The sequence below is a fragment of the Indicator indicator genome, chromosome 18 (genome assembly GCF_027791375.1).
Source record: "Indicator indicator isolate 239-I01 chromosome 18, UM_Iind_1.1, whole genome shotgun sequence".
NCBI lineage: Eukaryota > Metazoa > Chordata > Aves > Piciformes > Indicatoridae > Indicator > Indicator indicator.
The window spans coordinates 2,823,026-2,844,075 of record NC_072027.1 but is presented as its reverse complement, the minus strand read 5'-3'; the positions used below and the strand labels follow the sequence as shown (position 1 = coordinate 2,844,075).

General features: G+C 43.0%; 1 protein-coding gene across 1 annotated transcript in view; it reads left to right on the top strand.

Moving 5' to 3' along the window:
• ADAMTS2 (ADAM metallopeptidase with thrombospondin type 1 motif 2) overlaps positions 1-21,050 on the top strand; it is a 185,604-nt gene that overhangs the window by 138,079 nt on the left and 26,475 nt on the right. The window contains exons 5-10 of the mRNA XM_054389354.1: positions 1,055-1,138; positions 11,433-11,589; positions 12,423-12,528; positions 14,378-14,521; positions 16,380-16,512; positions 18,376-18,489. Coding sequence (XP_054245329.1) covers positions 1,055-1,138; positions 11,433-11,589; positions 12,423-12,528; positions 14,378-14,521; positions 16,380-16,512; positions 18,376-18,489 — 738 coding nt within the window. The remainder of the gene's footprint in view (positions 1-1,054; positions 1,139-11,432; positions 11,590-12,422; positions 12,529-14,377; positions 14,522-16,379; positions 16,513-18,375; positions 18,490-21,050) is intronic.

The window sequence follows — 21,050 nt, the reverse complement described above, 5'->3', positions numbered from 1 at the left end:
GTCCAGTGTGGTGCAGCCTTTGCCAAGGGTAGGAGGCTTTAGGAAAGACATTTGCCTTGCAGGGAATCTCATCTGCCTCTTCTAATTTGTAAAGCTAAACCCCTGCCATTTGGCTGAGTCTCATGCAGTCTTCATCACCAAATGCCTAGATCAGCCTCTTCAACAGTTAATATTTGCCTAGCTTGCTTGTAGCAACGTTTCCTAAATAATCTTTATATATCCGCATTTCATTCTTTAAATAGTTGCAGTTTTCTCTGGTTTCTAGGGTGACTTCCCCATGTGCACATTCAGTTACGTAGCTCTAATATAAATTAAATAAAAAAAAAAACCAGGAGAGGGAAAAAAGGAAAGAAAAAATAAGAATCTTAAGTTTGCTGGCATTTTGTAGCTTTTGTTCTGCTGGCAAAGTTTAACACTGATGAGGTTTGACGCCCAATGAAGCCAGCCCATGTGCCTGACTACGCTTTGCGAGGGAGCTGGATCCTCCTGTCAGAGGGTGATGTGATGGGTCCCAGATGGAAGAGTTACAGGCTATAGCTGAGCTGATCCAGCAAATGGCTCTCAGGAGAGAGGTCCTGTCTGTCCTTCTGCTCACTTACTCCCTTCCCCATGCATGGTCCTGCCCAGCTACTCAGGGTTTTGCTGGGGTTGCTGGGCTCGGGGATCAGCAGGCACACTGAGCTGGGGTGAGGTTAGGAGGTAGCTGGGAATCTTCCTTCTTAGCAACAGCAGCTCTGAGAGCAGCTCAGCTGGGTGGTGTAGGGGCACCACGATGGGTGTAAGTCCATTTAGATTGGCAGTTAAATACCTGTTACTATGAGGTCTGTGATGATGTGTTGATGTTAAATGGTTTCCTGAATTAAGACCTGTTGGGAGGCTATGACAAAGTTTAGAGAAGAAAACATTAAAACATTCCCTCTCACACTGGTGGAGTTTTCCTCAATTCATATAGGATCTTTGGCTTAATGACAGTGCATGAAAGGTCCTGCTGCATCATTGCTTTCCTAGTTGCTTCTTGCCAGCACCGTGGTTAAAGTGCTGAACTCTCTTGCAGGTTAATGAAATCTATCACGACGAGTCCCTGGGTGCTCACATTAACGTTGTCTTGGTGAGGATAATCCTGCTGAGCTATGGCAAGGTAAGCAAAGGTTAATTTGCATGGAGGGTATCAGTATCTCTGGCCTGTCATTCCTTTATGTCCAATGGAGTTGCTGGGGACAGCTATTGGTTTTGTATTTTAATTCATAAATTGACCTTACCAGTTGATGAACAGAAAGGTTTTGTTTCCATGTATTTGGTTATTGTTTGAACTTCACATTGCAAAAAAAAATTTCCATTTCTTCTGGGCTTTCCCTGTGCCATTTGAAGTTGTTGCTTAAGCTCTGGCAGTGTGTCTTTCCAGATTTGCTTGGAATAATCCCTGAAACGTAGTGAACATTTGTTTCCTAAAGAAAACACAAGGTGTTGTGGGAGAACTGTATGTAAATAACAATGAGCACAAGTTCTGGAAGATGCTGAGGGCTACAACCTCATTCCAAGAACTCATTTAAACTTGTGTTTAACCCTAGTGGCACTACACATGTGCTTAAAGTTGAGTGAGTTCAGTGGGAATGGGGGCCAGGAGGCAAGAGCTCTCAGATCCAATCTGTAATTAAGAACACAAAGTGTTCTTGCTCTCCTTGTTGCTATGGAAGGGGTCATTCTACAAGCAAAACTTGGGTAAAGAGGAGTGAAATGCTGAGTGCTTTTCAGAAGTATTGAACAGGTCAGTACCTGTGTCCTAGTTTTGGCCAAATTAACATCAAATTCCATGGAAACAGAAACAAGGGCAGATAGCACTGTGTAATCTGCTTGTGCATTCTAGAGCTGTAATCTGCTCTGGATGAGGTCTTAGTTCTTGAGCTATCCTGCTGGCTTCAGCAGGGCATGATACGGACTAATTCTAGTATCCCAAGCTTGCCCTAAATAACCATGAAGATAATTTTTCTTGTGTTTATCTGTTTCTTAATTATGGCTTTCTGAAAAAAAGTGAAAAGCATATGAAAGGTGTCAGTTCAGAACTGTTCCACCTGATGGTGGGGCACCTGCACGCCCTGGCTGTGTAAGAATATGTTTGGGTTTTTTATCTGCATGTTTTTAAAGCTCCTCATCAGAGGAATAGTACCAGAGAGTAGAGAGTGAGGAGATTTCAGAGAGTTGGGATTATTTAGCAGTGGAAAAGCAGGGAGAAAGGTGTATAGTTCTTACTTTCTGACCCTGTTCTGAGGAATTAGAACAAAATCTTTGTTATTTTCCTATCCCACACACCATGTTTTGAGGAACATACATTCAAAGTACCTAACAAAAGGAAGGGCATGTGTAGAAGTTAAGGCAGTGCATGAATGAAGCAGCCTGGTTGGCTTCACAGTGTGAAAATATTATCCCAGTCTTGTTAGAGTAAGCATTTCTTTTGAAAGCCTGTAGCTGATATCTTCAGATTCATTTGCTTCATTGTAGGCAATTTATATATATTATCAAGGGTGCCATTTAAATAATCATAATAATTACCTTATGGTTCTGTAATTGATGAAGTATGTGCCATCAACATCAGGTTTATGACAGCACTCTGAGCTCCTGCCAATTCCCCACCCCTGAACAGCCTTTTACTGTATTGTGGAGGTTTTTGAAAAGGATTATAGTATTTTATACAATGTGTCATCTGTTGATAGCAATAATATGGACAACACTTGAGTTGCATAGCAACCAGCTTTTCAGTGATTCTTGCTGGAAGGTACTCCATTCCTTGAAATGTATTTATTTATTTACTATTTTCCTCAAAATGTATTTATTTCTTTACTGTTTTCCTCAAACTGTACTTATTTCTTTACTCTTTTCCTTGAAATGTACTTGTTTCTTAATATTTTCCTTGAGATGGACTTATTTCTCCGTACTTTCCAACACAGACAATTGTATGTTCAACAGTTTCAGTCATTTCAGTGATTGCATTAATTGCCCTGGTAAGATGCAAATGTGGAAGACATTCCTTGGTGATCACACACAGGGAAACTATTTCAGGGCAGTTTTGAAATATCTGCCATGGTTTTGCTGAATTAACATTTTGTGTAAGTTATCACCTCTGGACATAGTCTGAGGGTATAGCAGGTCAAGACCTGCTAAGGAGCAGCAGCAGGCTTGGATGCTGGCCGGTGGTGCGTTCAGGGAGAGAGCAGTGTGTGGCTGTGCCCTCTCTAGGGTGGGCATGCTGAAGCTGCCAGCCTTTTCCTGACACCCCACTTTTCTCTTGGTACTTCAAACAAATGAACAGCTCAATGTGACAGACCAGAGGGTCTGATAGAATCATCATAGAATCATAGAATGGTCTGGGTTGGAAGGGAGCTCCAAAGGTCATCCAGTCCGACCTCCCCACAGTCACAGGGACATCCTCAGCTAGATCAGGTTGCCCAGAGCCCTGTTGAGCCTCAATTTGAATATCCCCAACCACCTCCCTGGGCAGCCTGTTCCAGTGTTCCACCACCCTCCTGGTAAAGAACTTGTTCCTAACATCCAATCTAAATCTGTTCTTCTCTAGTTTGAAGGCATTGCCCCTTGTCCTATCACTACAGTCCTTCGTAAAGTCTCTCTGCATCCTTCTTGTAGCTCCCTTCAGGCACTGGCAGGCTGCAATTAGGTCTCCTTGCAGCCTTCTCTTCTCCAGGCTGAACAACCCCAGCTCCCTCAGCCTGTCTTTTTAGCAGTGGTGCTTTAATCCCCTGATCATTTTCATGGCCCTTCTCTGGACCTGCTCCATCAGGTCCATGTCTTTCCTGTATTGAGGGCTCCAGACCTGGATGCAATACTCCAGGTGATGTGAAGGCTTCCAACATGCCTGGCTACTGCCTCTTCATTTAACAGTTCCATCAAAATGTGTCCTGCAAAGGCTGCTCCAGATCCATGGTGGCTTCAGAAGCTCCTGTGCATTTCTCTGTTTTCTTTACACTGACTCCCAAAGTCACAGGCTTTTTTTGGTGTGTTGGGATACTGCAAAATAAGAAATTGGAGTACGTGTGGTGCATTTTTCTTCAAATGACAAAAAGATGAGCCAGCTTGCTTCTGCCTTTTTGACTTCAGTAGTAGGGAGAATGATTCGAAATTTTGGAAACTGCAGATACATTTGAGGTGAATGCAATTCTGTGTTTGGGCAAATGACTCCTTTTAGACCTATTTTGGTTGCAGCAGCTCTGTAATCCGGCTAGTTTGAGAATACTCAGGGGAATAAGCAAAGCAGCCACCCTCACCAGGTGCAGAGGAGGAGGTGGCAAGAGTTGAGCTGAGAATGGCTTTAAAAACCCTGACTGGTTATTAGAAAATTTGTTTGGAAACATTTAAATCCTGAGCACTGCATAAAATCCTCTCATCACCTCTTTGAGGTGGATGAATAAAGATTATTATTCCCTTTTTACAGCTAAAAAAACAAAGATGTTAAGTGTTATTTTCCAAGGCCACACGGAAGGCCACTGGCAGGCTGGGGATAAGACCTCATATATTCCTGGCTCCAGCCCCATGCTCTGTCCATCAACAATGGTGACTTTGTGTGCAGATGAGCTGTCCTTGCAGAGCAGCAGAGAGAAGCACCTCCATTACTGGGGTGGGTGTAATTGAGACTGTTATTAGTGGGGATTAAAAAGAAAAAAAGCCAGAAAACCTTTTGCAGAACCTGCAGGAGTTTCACTCAGTGCAACCACCTGAGGATTTGTGAGGGTTGTTTCTTGGGAAATGTGACCATGGCAGTGCAGGACACTGCTGGACACCCCTTTGGAGCAATATGCAGAGCTTGAGTCACTTGCATACAGGCTGGAATGGGGTGGGATAGGCTGGGGGAGGCTGTGTGTATCTGGGATGACAACCAGTAGGGAGAGAAGCCCATGCTAGCTATAAACCAGTGCTGGCCCCAGAACAAGTAGTTGTACTCTGGCCATGTGTTAACTTACTCAAACTGAAAGCAGGACCTGGCTACCAAGGCAGGTAGAGAGGGAAGAACACCCAAGTAGCTTGAAGATGGTAGTTCAGGAAGAAGGTAGTATGGGCTAGATGCCTCCAGTCTCACAAGACAAGACTGTTCAACTGAAAAGGACTTTTCAATTGTATATGTCTGAGATGTTAGCAGAGCTCCTGGAACAAGGTTTTACCTTCGATCTTTTCATAAAATGGTGCTCTCTTTAGCTCTACCATCTGACCTTTTCATCTCTAGGCTTGATGCAAGAAGGGAAGATGCTCTTGGTTCAGCCAGGATGGGAAGTCATGGTTCACTCTGAGTCAGGTGGTTCTCTCTGAGAAACAAAGGGGTGCATAGGTGACACAGCTGAGATGGAAGGACAAGCCAGGTTTATCGCTTAAATCTAGTGTTTGTCCTTACCATTTTGATGTTAACCCTGGTTGGAGAGAAAGGGATGAGTGCTTCCCTGATCTCTGCTTGTCCCAGGAAGATATGAAAACTCTGAGAGCAAGTGTGCCTAGCTGTGCAAGGAGGTTGTTAGCTGTGCATTAAGGTCACAGAAGGGACATGTGGGCATCATCTAGGCCAAGCCCCCTGGTCAAAGCAAGGTCATCTAGAGCAGGTTGCTCAGGACCTTGTACATCTGGGTTTTGAGTATCTCCAAAAACAGGCTCCACAACCTCTCTGGGCAACCTTTCCCAATGTTTGGTCACTTACACACTAAAACTGCAGCCCTGATCCTGCAGTGTGCTGTACAAACATGTCTGAGGATAGAGTTCTTGACCCCAACCTTTGACCATCTCCACTCACCAATTCTGCACATATGTAGGCCAGAACCTACATATTAGGTAGCATATTACATAGCATTTTGACTGCTGCTTATGTTTTTGCACCATTCTCATCCATTTAGTGTGGGGATAAAGAGCAAAGGAGATACTGTCCCTCTTGGTTTTGTCTGGGTAAGTTGTTGAATTGCCTTACTTATATCTTAGACTCATAGTTTATCATTTCTCAGGGTGTTTTGTTAGGACCTTGAAGAGTGTGGAGCTGGCAGCTCGCATAAACAGTACTTTGTATTCCTGATCTGCTTACGTTTAGACAGAATTAGAGACTGCAAAATGATTACAAGCTGCTGCCATAAGAAAGCTTTACAAACCCTTTTCAATGCAAAATGACAGTTTGCTGAATGAGCTATTTTTGTTAGTTTGGTTACCATGGGCACTCAATAATTGTATTTATTTGTGTTTTGCTTGTCTTGTTCAGGGTGAGGGAACAATGGTGAAGATCTAATCCAATAAACACTATGAGCAATAGAAATGCCAAGTAGGAGCAATGTAAACAGTGTGTTTTGCAGAGACTTTACACATTCAAGAAGGGGGAAGTCATATGTTAAATAGTTTCCCAAATGTGTGCACTACTAGGGTCCAACTTTTGCTACCATAGTTTGAAGCCTTATCAAGTTAAGCACATTTCTGCTCCTTCTGGAGCTACTGAAGAGCAGCTTCTGTTGGTACTCTTGGAGCACCACCTAATGGATGAGATAGAAAAGGTTCTTTTCCAGCAAGCTTCTGACCAGCTTAAATTTTGTATGTCCTTATCATCAAGTACCTGATCATCAACACCATTGCAAGGTTACAGGCAGTTATGCCAAGGGGCAGATAAATAAACCAGTTGGTTAAGGCAAGCTGCCATTCCCTCTGTGATGCCACTGTCTCTTTCATGTGTACTGGTAATGTGAACATTCTTGAAACATTTGGGGAGAATATAGAGTAAATTTGCAGTTTTCCTCTGAGGGAACTTTGAATTCGAAATTCATTTAAAAAGGGACCTATTTCTTACTAAGAAAAAAAAGGACCTATTTCTTACTTTCCAACCAATCTCTGTGAGTATTTGAGGGACCTTCCAGTCTGCTTCATCAATGACTTGTTCTTCAGTGTCTTTGTAACAGAGAAATGGACATCACAGTGATAACTTCCCCAAAGGCAAGTGGCAAAGAAGGCTCAAAGACCTCTGAACCTACTTGGTATTGACTTGCAACCGCTTCTGACAGCCTTGCCTTGCCTCTTTGTATGAATGGTGGTTGCAATTCAATTGTCTTCTAGTTTTGTTTAGTTATTTCTGTTGTTTCCATCCAAGTAAGAGAGTAGGGAAGAATTGAAGGTAGAATCAAAAAATAAGGAAAATGGAAGCCATTAGTAGATGTATCATCTCCCACAGCTAGGACCTTGGCTGATTCTCTAGGGCAAACTGTCTTCATAACCCTCTGCAGTGTCTCCTCACATGGGGGATTTTCTCCCAGCTGAGGTCTTTCCACCTCTTGGCCAACATCTCCATCTGTTTCCATCAGCAGTTCTCTGAAATGCCCACAGAGTTTTTGCTTTTCTTGCTGTGAAAAGGAAAGTTTCTCTTTCCATTGGCAGTTTTCCTGCTGATCAGCTGAGTAATGCTCTCCACAGGCCTGCTGTCCTGTTTGGAAAGAGGTCCTTCCCAGCCAGGTCTGAGCTCCCAGCCAGCTGCAGGACCTGCATGTTCCTGGCAGTGCTGGCCCCTTGCTGGCCAACAGTAACACCTACACCTCTTCTCCATATGCAGCCTGCTAGCCCCCAGACTTCCTCTGCAGTCTGACAAAGAGGGATTTTGCCCTTGCTTAGAGTCCTGAGGACTGCACACAGGTCATTGCTTTTCCTCTTTCTTGTTTTGCTCTGTCTAAGAAAGGGCTGGGCTTTTCTGCATCTGCTGATAGCTCCCCTTTGACTTCCAACAGAAAATATTATCAGTTATCTGGTATCTCTACAAGACTAAATATTGGGACAACATCCTTCCAAAACATATTACCTCTGTTCTGTCCAGTAACAAGCTATGCCTGGTCCCATGATTTCCAAAGCTCCTTTCTTGCAGGACAGCAGCATTTGTCTGTACAGGTGAGGTAAAGGGAAAAGTGAATGAGAATGCAGTATAAAGATGTGTCTGGTTCAGGAAGTCTCTAATCCAGAGACTATTGGAACCTTGGAGGTTGTTTTGAGGGAAATACTAAGTGCTGTACTTGCACTCCTCTAATTCCTTTCCCTTGGCCATCCTGTTGTCTTCTGTCAGGAGAGAACCATGGCTTGTGTGGTTCTCTGTTCTGAACCAGAGCCATTGCACAGCCTGGTGCTGTTGCTGTGAACACCAGTTCAGGGGTACCCTGGCCATGCAGTATTCACTCTTAGTGCTGTTGGAGTCTTTCTGATTAGGAAGCCCTTGACAAATATCTGAAAGTGGGTGAAAACTTGGGTGAAAATTTGCTAAGAATTAAGTGAATTTCTCTTTTCAGGCTGCAACATTAGAGTGAAGAAAGACAAGGGGTTAGTGGCCAAAGGATTTGAGTGCTCAGCAGACTTTGAGTGCTCATCAGCCATACTGAGTTTTTCCTCTTACTCTTTGCAAGTCCTTCTCACTGACCTAGGACCCTGACTTGCTATTTTTATCTGCAGCATGTGGACACTTAAAATAATTGACTTGCTACTGGATGCCTTGTTTCCCAATTTAAAGAGCAGTAAGGCTCAACTGTACATGTACATTTCTGATGTTTAAATTGCGTCCTTGGCCAAGTCAGGCCATCACCTGAAACATGTGATGTTTTACAGACTGGAGTGTTCTTAGATTCCCCTCTTACACCAAAGGGATTTTCCTTATTTTTCCCCATTGTGTTGGACACAAAACCTCCACAATGCTCCACATTAACCAGCTGGGTCTCCTTTCATTTGCTTGAAGGCAAACTCCAAAATCACTGTTTTGAAAAATAAGCATTGAGATACTCTTGGGCTAAAGTGCTTTTGCTCTCAGAGTGGACTTAAGTTTACAGTGAAAATAGTTATTGGGCCATGCCAGATGCCAACACAGGAGCTGCTGGGTATGCTGCAGCAGACAAGTTTGGTCTCTGGTCTGACTTGGTGTTCATCAGAAAAGTGCTGCAAGCTGCTATGTTGGTTCAGTCAGAGACCAATCTTTTGCTTTTGTGCTGGTGTCCACAGATTTCAGTTGCAGAGGTGGCATATGACAGAGGGTGGCTATGAACCAGTGGTTATTGAGAAGTGATGGACTTCTTTATGCTCTCTGCTTGTTTGATGATCAAGCAGAGCTTTCATTGCAAATATTCAGATACCCATAAACAAAGCACATGTTGATAGTGTGAATTTTTTGTTTGCTTTGGGATCGATGCATCTTATGTGATGAACACACAGAAGGAGATCAGTATCAGGCAAAGAACTATTAGCAGATGATACAAATGACTTGAGATTTCTCAACTTCATTTTACAGCATTCTTTGCTTTTTGGATTTTCCAGTAAGATTTCTCACTGAGCTCCTTGAAGGGGTTGCTTTCTTTTGTGAAGCTTTGGAGAAATGAGAACAAGGTGGAGATGATGTAGATAGGGGGTTTTGTGTACTTGGTTTTGTTTTAATACTGAGAGATGTTACTAAAGACCTCAACAATGGTCTGGCCTTGTTTAACTGAATAGGATTTTTGCCTGAAGATTTTACCCTGTTACAGTCACTCTAAGTTTATTTAAGTCTGTTCTTACAGATATACAAAGATGCAATAAAGGCACCACAACTGTTCCACCATTTAAATAGGGTTATTAGTTCAGTTTCCAAGGGAATCATGGCTGGAAGCACTATGATCCAGCATGGGATTATATGACGACTTTTTCATTCCGCAGTGGTATCAGAGTCCAAACTCTGCCTCTATTTGGTTTGTTAATTTGTTTTTCTGAACATTTGCAGAACTGTAATATCCCAATTTTGCCAAAATCAGACCTCAGTTTGGCAGTCACTTCTTTTATCAATTCCAGTTGTTCTTCCACAAGAGGATTTTCTTTGAGGATTTTCTTTTTCATGTAGTCAATACTCATGCACTCAATTAGAGGACACGTCAAAGAGAGCTGTATTTAAACACTGGCTATATCACTGCTCTCTTATTTTCAGCCCAGGCTGAGCTTTGCTTTGCTTTAAGTGTTTTGGAATGACAAATGCTTAGAGTACAGTATAGGATCTAAATCCTAGTGGTTTGTGTTATGGTTATGTTGTTGTCATGGTGATATCATTTTTGCAAATGAAAAGCCAGGATAGTTCTTACAAGTCCTGGAAATCCCAAGATGGGTCACTTAGTCATACATTTGATAGCATCCCACATACAATAAACTTTCCAAAGTCTGAAGTAGAATTATTTGGGAATTCTTAAGATAGTACTATTACAAGAAAAGGCAAATGTAGTAGTTGGATTTTGAAATACTTTTTTCTTCTTGAAGAGAATTGTCCTTTGCACCACACCTAACAGGCTTTAGCTCACTGGAGTCAGCTAAGCCATGTTGGTGCACCACCCATGTAATGTGCAGTTCTTAAGAAGGGTGATGTACCACAGATGGGAAGTTACATGTGTTGCCTGTGGAATGATCTTCAGAACAGATAAAGAATGGGATAAAGAAAATGCACTTTAAAAGGCAGGCACTGGGGAAAGTCCATTTCTGAAAGTAGTGATTGAAATACAGCTGAAAAAAGTAAACTTAGCTTTTACACTTACAGAGCATCCAGCAATGTTCAAAGGTCTGACAAAACATCTCTAACAGCTGTGTTTCATTATAAAAGTGGCTGATGAACCAGGGCTGGGTGCTGGCCATCTGCTGTTGCTGCCATTTGCTTCCCTTGACTGTTAAGCATCACCCTTTCCCATTCTGGGTTAATCTTTGGTGGCCAAGAGCTGCTAGAGTTCCAACAGGGGCACAGGGCTCCATCAAAACTGTATATCCAGATTGGAAGTGATGGTGGAAGCTGGTGCCAGGGTGGCATAGAAATAATAGCAAACAATGCACAGTACAGCTTTGTAATTAAAATAGAATCATAGAATGGTTTGGGTTGGAAGGGATCTTTAAAGGTCATCTAGTCCAACCCCCTGCAGTAAGCAGGGCATCCTCCATTAGATCAGGTTGCTCAGAGTCTTGTCAAGCCTGACCTTGAATATCTGCAGGGATGGGGCCTCAACTACCTCCCTGGGCAACCTGTTCCAGTATTCTGCTACCCTGATGGTGCAGAACTAACATCCAATCTCAGTCTACTCTTCTCTAATTTCAAACCATTGCACCTTGTCCTGTCACTGCAGGCCTTTGTGAACAGTCCTTCTCTAGACCCAAACCATCCTTTTACTTTTCTTCCATTATAGCTTTCTATTTTTCTTTTGTTATATCACAGACCTCATTAAATGTGGAGATTGCATTTAATCTAACCAGAAATTCAGCTCTTTTCTTACTTTCTCCATCCAGTAAAACCTGTTTCTGAAGTGTAATTGTCTCTTTACCAAGAACAGACTTTTAATGGAAATGGGAGATTTAGTTCAGTGCCTCAACAAACTGGGAAGAAAATTGCCCAAGCTTTTAATAACTGACTCTTGGTGTATCGTTGATTTTTATTTCCTGCACATGCACAGTCTATGAGTCTGATAGAGATTGGGAACCCCTCGCAGAGCCTGGAGAACGTGTGCCGCTGGGCTTACCTGCAACAGAAACCTGACTCGGGGCATGCAGAGTATCATGACCATGCAATCTTCCTCACAAGGCAGGACTTTGGTCCATCTGGCATGCAAGGTAAGATGTGCATCAGGTTTGTATCTATCCCTTAACAAGGCTAGTCATGCAAAGTTCAATTTGGTGGCTTTTGCTTAGTTGTGGTCAAGGTTTTCTTTCCCCAGGAGCTTTGCATAGGGCCATTTTCAGTTGCAACTGCTTCACTTACTGTATCCTTTCTTAATGCTAGGATTATTTATTAGAATATTTCTTTTCTCTTGCTGAATTCAAGAAAATGGGATCCCTATGTCAACAGTCCTGAAAATGCCCAAAGATTAAAGAATAGATTTTGCATTTATAAAGTCTCCAAAGTTGTTGCTGTGTTCCAGCAGGATTGCCAGGAAATGTTACAGAGTGGTCTGGAACAGCAGGGCAAGTGCTTTCCTTCGAATTCAGGGCTCTGCTTCCTGTGTGATCAGGTTTGTTCACTGGAGGAGATATATCTCAGAACTTTCCCATTGCTTTTGGGAAACTGCTGGGATCTGCTGTCAGCAGAGGGCTGGGACTTTGCTCGCACGTTCTCTGAGAGCTGAAACTGCACTGAGCTCCTCATGAGCTGTACGACTCCATGTGGTGTGCTTTTCCTTTGTTGTCTCCTGCTCTTAGAGAAGGCAATTGCAAGGCACTCCTGGAGGTGACAACAGTGTTCTTGGTGAGCTAGGAATATCATTTTAATTTGTTCAGCAGGCTGGTTTCATCTGTTTCATGGACAGGGGGGCATATTATTAAATGTTATGGGGCAGAGGTCTCTTAAGAGACCTTGTGTCACAAGACAAGATGTTTGTCCTAGAGCTTCTCAGCACACTGCCTTTCCATCCTGGTTCATTTTCTGGAACACTTGGTGTTTCTCACAGGCTATGCTCCAGTCACTGGAATGTGTCATCCTGTTCGAAGCTGCACTCTCAACCATGAAGATGGTTTTTCATCTGCCTTTGTGGTGGCTCATGAAACTGGACATGTGTAAGTAAAGCTGTGCATGTCCTGTGTCCTAACTTAAAATGTCATTGACACTGACAAATACCAAGGACATTAGAAAGATGCACTTTATGTTAAGGAACCATGTTTGGAGTTAGTTCTTGCTTTAAGTCTCATCTTTCTCAAAGCTTTCTTTGTATTTGTATTTGTGGTCTTTTCAAGTGGAAAAAAGAACTAATACCAAAATATCTTCCACAGCTGCTGTGAGAGTAGATTGGATGATGTATTACAGTCTCCTGGTGGAAATGTAAAGTACCTATTATCCTGAAATCTGAATTCCTTGGGTCAGTGGAATCCACTTGAAAACAATCCCTATGAAATAAGCACATCGTCTGTGTGTGTTACTACTGCTAAAGGATACAGTGCTGTACAGAAACCAGGTGCCAAGCACTGAGGTTACAACTGCTCTATATATTTCATGTTAAAAATGCAATCATTTTGCTTATTGATGTGATTAGAGCTGATGACTGGACAGCAGTTGTCAGAGCTTTGGTTTCTCCCAGGGCATTTTAGTTTCCCTGTTTGCAGAGAACTCCCACTGAGTTCCCATTTTCTCTTTGGTAGAACAGCAGTTCCCAGAAGGCTCTTTCTAAGCAGTTTCAATTTACTCTATTTTCCCTCAGAAAGCCTGCAGACCCTTTTTCCTTTGTTGTATCAGAATTATTAAGAGCTTTAAAGAAAAAAAAATTACCAAAGTTTGCTGAAATTAAATGTGCTTTACTTAGGGGGCACAGAATTGATACCCAGATGATACTGGATTCCAGAAATGTGCATTATGATTAAAAAGAAAACGTGGGGAGCTTAGAAAGAGATAGCACTGAAAAATGTTTGTAATCCCTCAAATGACACTCAGCCTCAATATGTTAATTTGGTTTAAATTATGGACAGACATTGCCCATTTCAGTAAAACAGTGCTTGTTAAAAAAGGCAAAACACTAACAAAGGAAAGGAGAAAACATCTTTATAATAAAGCCCCAAAGAAACTGGAAAGTATCTGTAACTTGGGGTGATTTTTCCAGAGATCACCAAACACTTTCTAGGCTCTTTCATGTTTAAACAATGTGAAATTGTTGCTGGACAGTATCAGTAGCTGGACTAAACTGGCTTGCGGTGTGACATCTTTTTATTGCCATGCAAAGGACTCATCTACAATTGCAGATTGCTTCAAATTAAGCTAAGGTGTGGTTTTAAAACAGTTAGATAAAGTCCTGAATACCTTCAGATGGGAACATAAATAAATTTCTCTGAGCATCTTTGGATGTCAGGAACAAGTTCTTTTCCATAGGGGTAGTGGAACACTGGAACAGTTTGCCCAGAGAGGTAGTTGGTGCTCCATCCCTAGAGATATTCAAGGTGAGGCTCAACAAGGCTCTGAGCAACCTGATCTAGTTGAGGATGCCCCTGCTGACTGCAGAGGGGGTTGGACTAGATGACCTTTGGAGGTCCTTTCCAACCCAAATCATTCTATGATTCTGTAGTCCTGGAGGGTGAACTAGATCCTTAATCCAGAAATGGAGTCATTTAGGCATGGTGATTCATGAGTGTGGATGTGCACAGAAGTCCAAAGAAGGCCGTTTTGATCTGTTTTGAAGATTAAGATAATCACATGAAAGTATTCCCAAGGGTCAATGCTTCTGTATGGGAGCTGCTAGAGCTTACTAGCTTCAGTCTCACCCTGTCTTATTTCTCATGAGTTTACTCATGTGGGCAAGGCTCATGGGACTTAAGAACCTCATTGCAATCAACCACTAGTGGCGTTTGGGATGTGGAAGGTCTTGGGCACTCAGTGTTCACCTGGGATGTGACTGTGCTGGTTTTCTCCTGTGTGGGGCAGTTTAGGCATGGAGCACGATGGCCAAGGGAACAGGTGCGGGGATGAAGTCCGCCTGGGGAGCATCATGGCCCCCCTCGTGCAAGCTGCCTTTCATCGCTTCCACTGGTCCCGTTGCAGCCAGCAAGAGCTGAATCGATATCTCCAGTGAGTAGCTGTTAAGCAGCCTCTCTCCTTTGGTTAAGAAGGGTGTAAGAACAATTCTGCATCCAGCTTTTGTGCCTTATCCTTTCGTTAGTTCTTTTAATGGGTCTGAATCCCCTCTCCTCCCCCATCCTTTGTGGAAGGAGAAGCTTTCACATCAGCTGCAACTGATAATGCAAGTTCTCAAGAGTTTGATTTCTGTCAGTTTTAATTGTTCTCATTTCATTTTCATCTATTCATTTTCTGAACATTGACAGTATGTATGCTGTCCTCTCAGGGGCTGTGAGAAGACCCCATTATGAACCTCATGGTTTACTTTCCTCCCTCTCTAATGTAACTTCTAGCTGGAGAAGTGCCTTTGCTGCCCAGCAGCATGGTGTCGATCTTACAGATACTACATTTGGCTTCAAGGGCCATTTGCTGCTTATGAGGGTGATATGTAAATAGGAAAATCTGCCCCTAAGGTGCTTAGGGCTTTTCTTACTTTAAGAGCTATCTAAAGAAAGAGCAAGATTCTAGAATTAAATCTTTCATTGTTTTCCTGTAAGTATCCTAAATGCAAAAACCACTTAAACAGCTTCGTCCATGACTATTGCCTTCCCTTTGACCTTGACACTTTGGGAACTAGACAAGCACTGGAGTTCCCTGACAAACTCTGATGTTTATGACCATATTTTTGCTCATTAGAGGAAAAAGTATTTTCCTTATTATATGACAGTTGTATGGAAAAAAAACAATGGGGAAACCACAAGGATACCTAGAAAAAAAACTGTCAATGAGAAAGAATAAATGCAGCAAAATGCATGAAGTAAATATGAGTCAGTATTTTTATTAGATACCTTAGGTATGACAATAAGGAATAAAAATATTGTGAGGGAAGTGTGTTTCAATTAGCAAGATCCTTTAGAAATTTAGCTATTAAATAAAAATCATCTAGCCTAGAGGGCTGCTTTGCATTCTTTTAAACAAGAGCTATTTTGAAGTACCTTATAACAAAGCAGAACCATGGTTTGCTTTGAAGTAAATCTAACCTCAAAGTTCTGCTCTCAGCAATTGGTATCCTCAAGGCAACCTGAATGATTGCCAGGGTAGACTTGTGTATGGTGTCCTCATGTCTGTTAAATAACTCAGAGACGTTTCAGATGCACTGTGGACTGTGCTGGTCTTGAGAATTAACCACCAATTACACTGTGTTAACCATTCAGTGATATTAGTGTCAGAGCTCTGTCCTCCACACAACTTAGATGTGATTCTACTATATTGTTATCCTGACTGTGAGAGGAGAAACTCCCATACTCATCACACAGACAGGAAACTTTGTACAAATTATGGATGGAGCTGAGAGCCATCAGGAGAAATAGAGAGAGGGGACAAACTCGAGCATTTCATGCAGGCAGGAAAGTACCCCTTTGGAAATGAGTCACTGCAAGGATACAGGGAAACTGCAGCTTAGTGGTAATCTGGGATGGTTACTCTGCCCTCTGCTTTTAAAACTTCACTTGAAAGACAGTTGTGTGCAGTAAGAAATCCCACAAATGGAAAATTAATTAAACTTTCTTTTCTTCTTGGTCTCATGTGGGTTCTTCCTTTGATTTATTTTCACATAAGGAGCCTGGAGGGTGATGGGAATTTACCTGCAAGCTAAATGGAAATTACAAAGGAAGGGCTTCAGAAAAAAGATATCAATAGAATCCATTAAAGGTGGATACAGCATGGTAAAGGCAATGTGTGTGTAACTGCACTATCAGCAGCCTTTCAGAAATAGTGGGCTCTGTTTTGTTTGGAACAAAAGGCAATGAAAGCACAAACGCTGTGCAAGTCTCACAGCCCCAGCTGTTCCTGTCGTTTCTGCCTGTTGCAGTTCCTATGACTGCCTGCGTGACGATCCCTTCGAGCACGACTGGCCTTCCCTTCCCCAGCTGCCAGGGATTCACTACTCCATGAACGAGCAGTGCCGCTTCGACTTTGGTTTGGGCTACATGATGTGCACAGCTGTGAGTACTTCACTTTGGCTTCTGCTGTTTCTCAACCAGGAGTGTTGTCTCTCAAATGTCCTTATAGGGACAGTGTGGTGAGCTGGGGAGGGACTTGTTAGGGTCTCAGGTAGTGATAGGACTGGGGGAAATGGATCCAAGCTAGAGGAGGGGAGATTTAGATTAGACGTTAAGAAGAAGTTCTTCCCCATAAGGGTGGTGAGACACTGGAACAGGTTGCCCAGGAAGGTGGTAGAAGCCTCATCCCTGGAGGTTTTTAAGACCAGGCTGGATGTGGCTCTGGGCAGCCTGATCTTGTGGAAGGTGTCCCTGCCCATGGCAAGGGGCTGGAACTAAATGATCCCTGGGGTCCCTTCCAAAGTTGACAATTCTATGATTCTGTGAATCCACTCAGCTGTTAGCAAGGAATAACAACTGAATGTTGACAAATATGTTACCTCTGCTTTGGTTTGGGATTTGGGTTGTTTTGGCTGGTTGGTTTTTTGTTTGTTTGGGGTTTTGTCGTTGTTGCTTGGTTTGTTTGGGTGGGGGGGTTGTTTGGTTTGGTTTTGTTGGTTTTGGGTTTTTGTTTGGTTGGGTTTTGTTTGGTTGTTTCATTTTTTGTTTGTTTGGTTCGTTTGGTTTGGTTTTTAAACTGGAGGGACAGAAATTATAGGTCTGGACTTCAAGCAAACAAGCTTGCTGCAATATTGAGCCTCCTGTTGCTGGCAGATAGTTGTTTTGCTAAAAATTTCCCACCCAGATGTAAAGGAGATGGATTTGGTGGCATATCTTGTAGTGCCACCATGGGGCATTATGTTTTTATGATCCAACTTTGTGGAAAGTGTGATGCATTTTGATGCCTAGAATGAGAAAATAAGCGTGACAGCAAGCAGAGCAACTTGCAAGGACTCTTGATGATATGGTTGGCTCTCTTCTACCAGGAAAGCAAGAGACAAAGTCTAAATTTAAAGCAGGTCAAGATTACTGCAATTCTCAGTGGATTGGCCTCAGAAAGCAGAGTCTTCTGCAGCAGAGCTATACCTCCCTCCTCCAGCTCCTCAAGTAGGACAAACTATTAAACGGAAAGAGATGTTTTTAGCTGGTGTGGCAGCTGCTAAGACATAACAGTCCTGCTTTCATTCCCATCTGCAGGAATATGTGTGCCCAGCAATGTCTCTAGATAGTGGATGAGAACCTTTAAAACATCAGCTGTAGTACAATATCCTAAGACAATTCCCACTCATGCTGCCTTGGAAGAATATCCTGGCCAAGAGAGGGTCTTTTCTTACAGCTGTTCTCCAGAGCCTGGGAGACAGAGGCTTTATATTCTTCTTTGTTCAGAACAGCCAAACTCATGTGCAGACATCAGTTTCAGTATGTTGTGTGATGGGTGGTTCTCATCCTCTCCTGTCCAAGCTCTTGCAATGCAGGTAAAATGGTGACTTATTGGATCAGGATCCTGTACTCAAATTTCCGTCTTGCTAAGAAGGTGACCGCAACAGCTGAGCTACAGTCTCAGCAGCTCATTTCCTTGTCCCATAAGTCCTCAAGGGTTTTTTGTTTTGCTTTCCAATGAAGCAGCACCATTTGGAGAAAAGGAGATGTGTGTCACTGTGTGTGGGAACTGGTTTCTCCCTCACCCACTCTGCCTTTGGTCACTAGTACAGAAGTATTTTTGGCCAACATTATTGTGTGGAATACAGGTGGGATCTCACCTCAGAGTCAGTGATGGCTTTACATCAAAGCTCAGATCTGCTCATTTCACAGACACCAGAGAGTTCCTCGGGACTCAGTGATAACAGCTGGCATTTTACAACTTCTACTGGAGTTTCCAGTAGCTGTCTCAAAGCGTTGTCCACTCTGATTTTTCTTATGTTTCAGTTCCGTACATTTGATCCCTGCAAGCAGCTGTGGTGTAGCCACCCCGAGAACCCCTACTTCTGCAAGACAAAGAAAGGGCCTCCGCTGGACGGGACCATGTGTGCACCAGGAAAGGTGAGAATGGACACTGCGTGCACCCACGTGCTCAGGTGTCCTCACATCTGGTTGTGTGTGCTTGGGGATGTTCCCCTTAAAATCAAGGAGAGCAAGAGAAGAACCTGTCTTGAGGAGCTGAAGTCCACCAGGATGGGGATCAAGCTCATGAATGCAAGTAAGGCTGTTGAGCAGTGTGAGGGAAGGAGGCAGGGACCAGGGCTGATGTGTCCTGCATGGCAGCTCTGTGACCACAAAATACCATCCTTAGGTAAAGTCATGGAATTATCTGGAGATTGTTCTGTGCTTCTTAGCAACTCTGTGGCAGAGCCCAAAGTGGGGAAATTTCCACTCCCCTGTGACCCTTGTTGAGGTCAAGGGGGTTCTGTTTGTGTCAGTGATGTTGTAGTAACGCTGACTGATGTTCTCCTTGTGGGGTTACAGAAAGCAGCAATGTCCTGAAGATGACAGCCAAGCTAAGGCCACTGTTGGCTGCCCTGAGGGAAAGGAAGGATGTGGGAGTTGAGTGCCAGCTAGAGAGAGCCAATGTGACGGCAGAAAGGGGCTGTGAAGAGAGAAGGGCAGATTTGTGGAGGTGGATTTGCTGGCTTGATGGGAGTCAGGGGAGACATGAGGAACTGTGGAGGGAAGGCGTGAGGTGGCAAGGACCAAACAGCTCCGACCCTTCAGCCACCATGCTGGACCTGCTCTAGGTCTCAGCTGTCCTTCTGTGGAGATCATGCTGTGCTCATAGTGTATCTGAACTCCAAGTCCTTTGATGTCTGCTGCAAAACTCTGGCTTCCCTGGGTTTTGGATGCAGTGACTGAGGGGGAGAGGAAGACGTTGATACTTGGAAAGATGTTTTGTAAACCCAGTGGATGACATCATTTATGTGATAAATGCACTGGATTAGCAACTGCTGTTATGGCTTGAAATGTTGGGGGGGGTTATGAAAACATAATATAATGCTAGATTAATTCCCAGGCTCTATAGAAACCACTCCCTACTGGTTTTCTTTTCCTTAGATTATTCCTGTTCTAGCAGCTTTTTTTCTTGTTATAAACCTCCCATATATATACATATGTATATATATATACACACACACACACACACACACATATATATAAAAAAAAATCACAACCCAAAATTTCATACAGTTTCTATGTCTTGAGTTTTGCATTAAAAATAGTCCTGAAACCCCCAGAAAAATACAGTTATATTCCAATTTGTTGCATCACCCTTTCCCCCAAGCCATTCATTCATCTTACTATTTGAACAGAAATGAGAAGGGAAAAAAAAAAAACAAACCTAGAACTTGTAAGCATGCAGTTAAGGATCTGTCAGTGCTTCCATTATAAACAGTTTGTCAGGATATTATGCAACTCATCTGTAAAAATTTTCTCTGGACTGGAACTTGGGATCCAAGGCTTCAGCAAGCTGTGCAGACAGCCAGGCTTTTTAGTTCAGTGGAGTTGCACATTGTGCACATTCTGAAGTTTCAGTAGATGATAGGACTATGACTCCTTTATTCCCAGAGGAGCTGTTCCAGTTTTTGTGATAAATAAACTTATTGCAACCTTCCAGGAGGACCTGAGAAAATTATAGAAAATGGAAAGTGTTTTGTTAGATAAGGTGCAGCAGTCAGAACTAAATGTTGTGGAGATTTTTAAAGTAGAATGAGTTATGAAGGTTATACAACTGACTTTGTGTATCTGAGCTCAGCATTTGACCACTGCTTTTATTAGTTGTTGATGTTTTTAATACAGGCATGTCAGCTCAGTCCTTTTCTATCTGTTCCTTCCTTTTTCATCCCTGCCTTTGATTTGGCCTTCCGCTGTTCGCTCTCTTCAACAATTTGGACAGCACCAAAGATTTACCTGTAAGGTTGGGGACAGTAAAATGCATTTATTGCCCAAAGCTGAGACTAACTTGCATTGTGGCAGCCTCCTTTAAGACTTACCTCCCATGATACTTCATCAGCACATGAGAAAGAGGAAAATTGCTTCAAACTTGATCCACTATTTTCTTTGGAATAACGCCAGAAGAGAACAGAAACATAAGCAATTAAAGATGTTGATTCAAAAAGATCCATTTGTTTCCCATTTTAGAGACTCGCAGTTTTCACCATTTCATTCCACTAATTCCCAGGGCCTATTTTAAGCTCAAACCAATCACAACACTGCTGATGTGTCAAAGAAACATCCTGGCTTTGCAGCAGCTGAGGGGACCGGATGCCAGAAATGAAAGCGGTGTTCAGGAGACGAACGCAGCGTATGGTGCAGAGATGTTCCCACCTCAGCCTGCTGTGCAGATAACGGAACTGGTCTCTTCACTTCCCCAGACTTAGCAGATGCTATTGAGGAGAATCCAGTCCAGCTGCCTCCTTCCTAGCTGAAGATCGCTTTGGGCAGACACAAGATGTGTCGCACGTTTTCAGCAGTCACACTGATAAGGGCTGTGCCCATTCATGGCCAGGCTGTGTCTTGGACCTGGGCACTGACCCTTAGAAGTGGAAGGCAGATTAGGGCTTCCAATGCTGTCTCTATGTGTGTGTGCGTGTGTGTATGCATGCCTATAGATG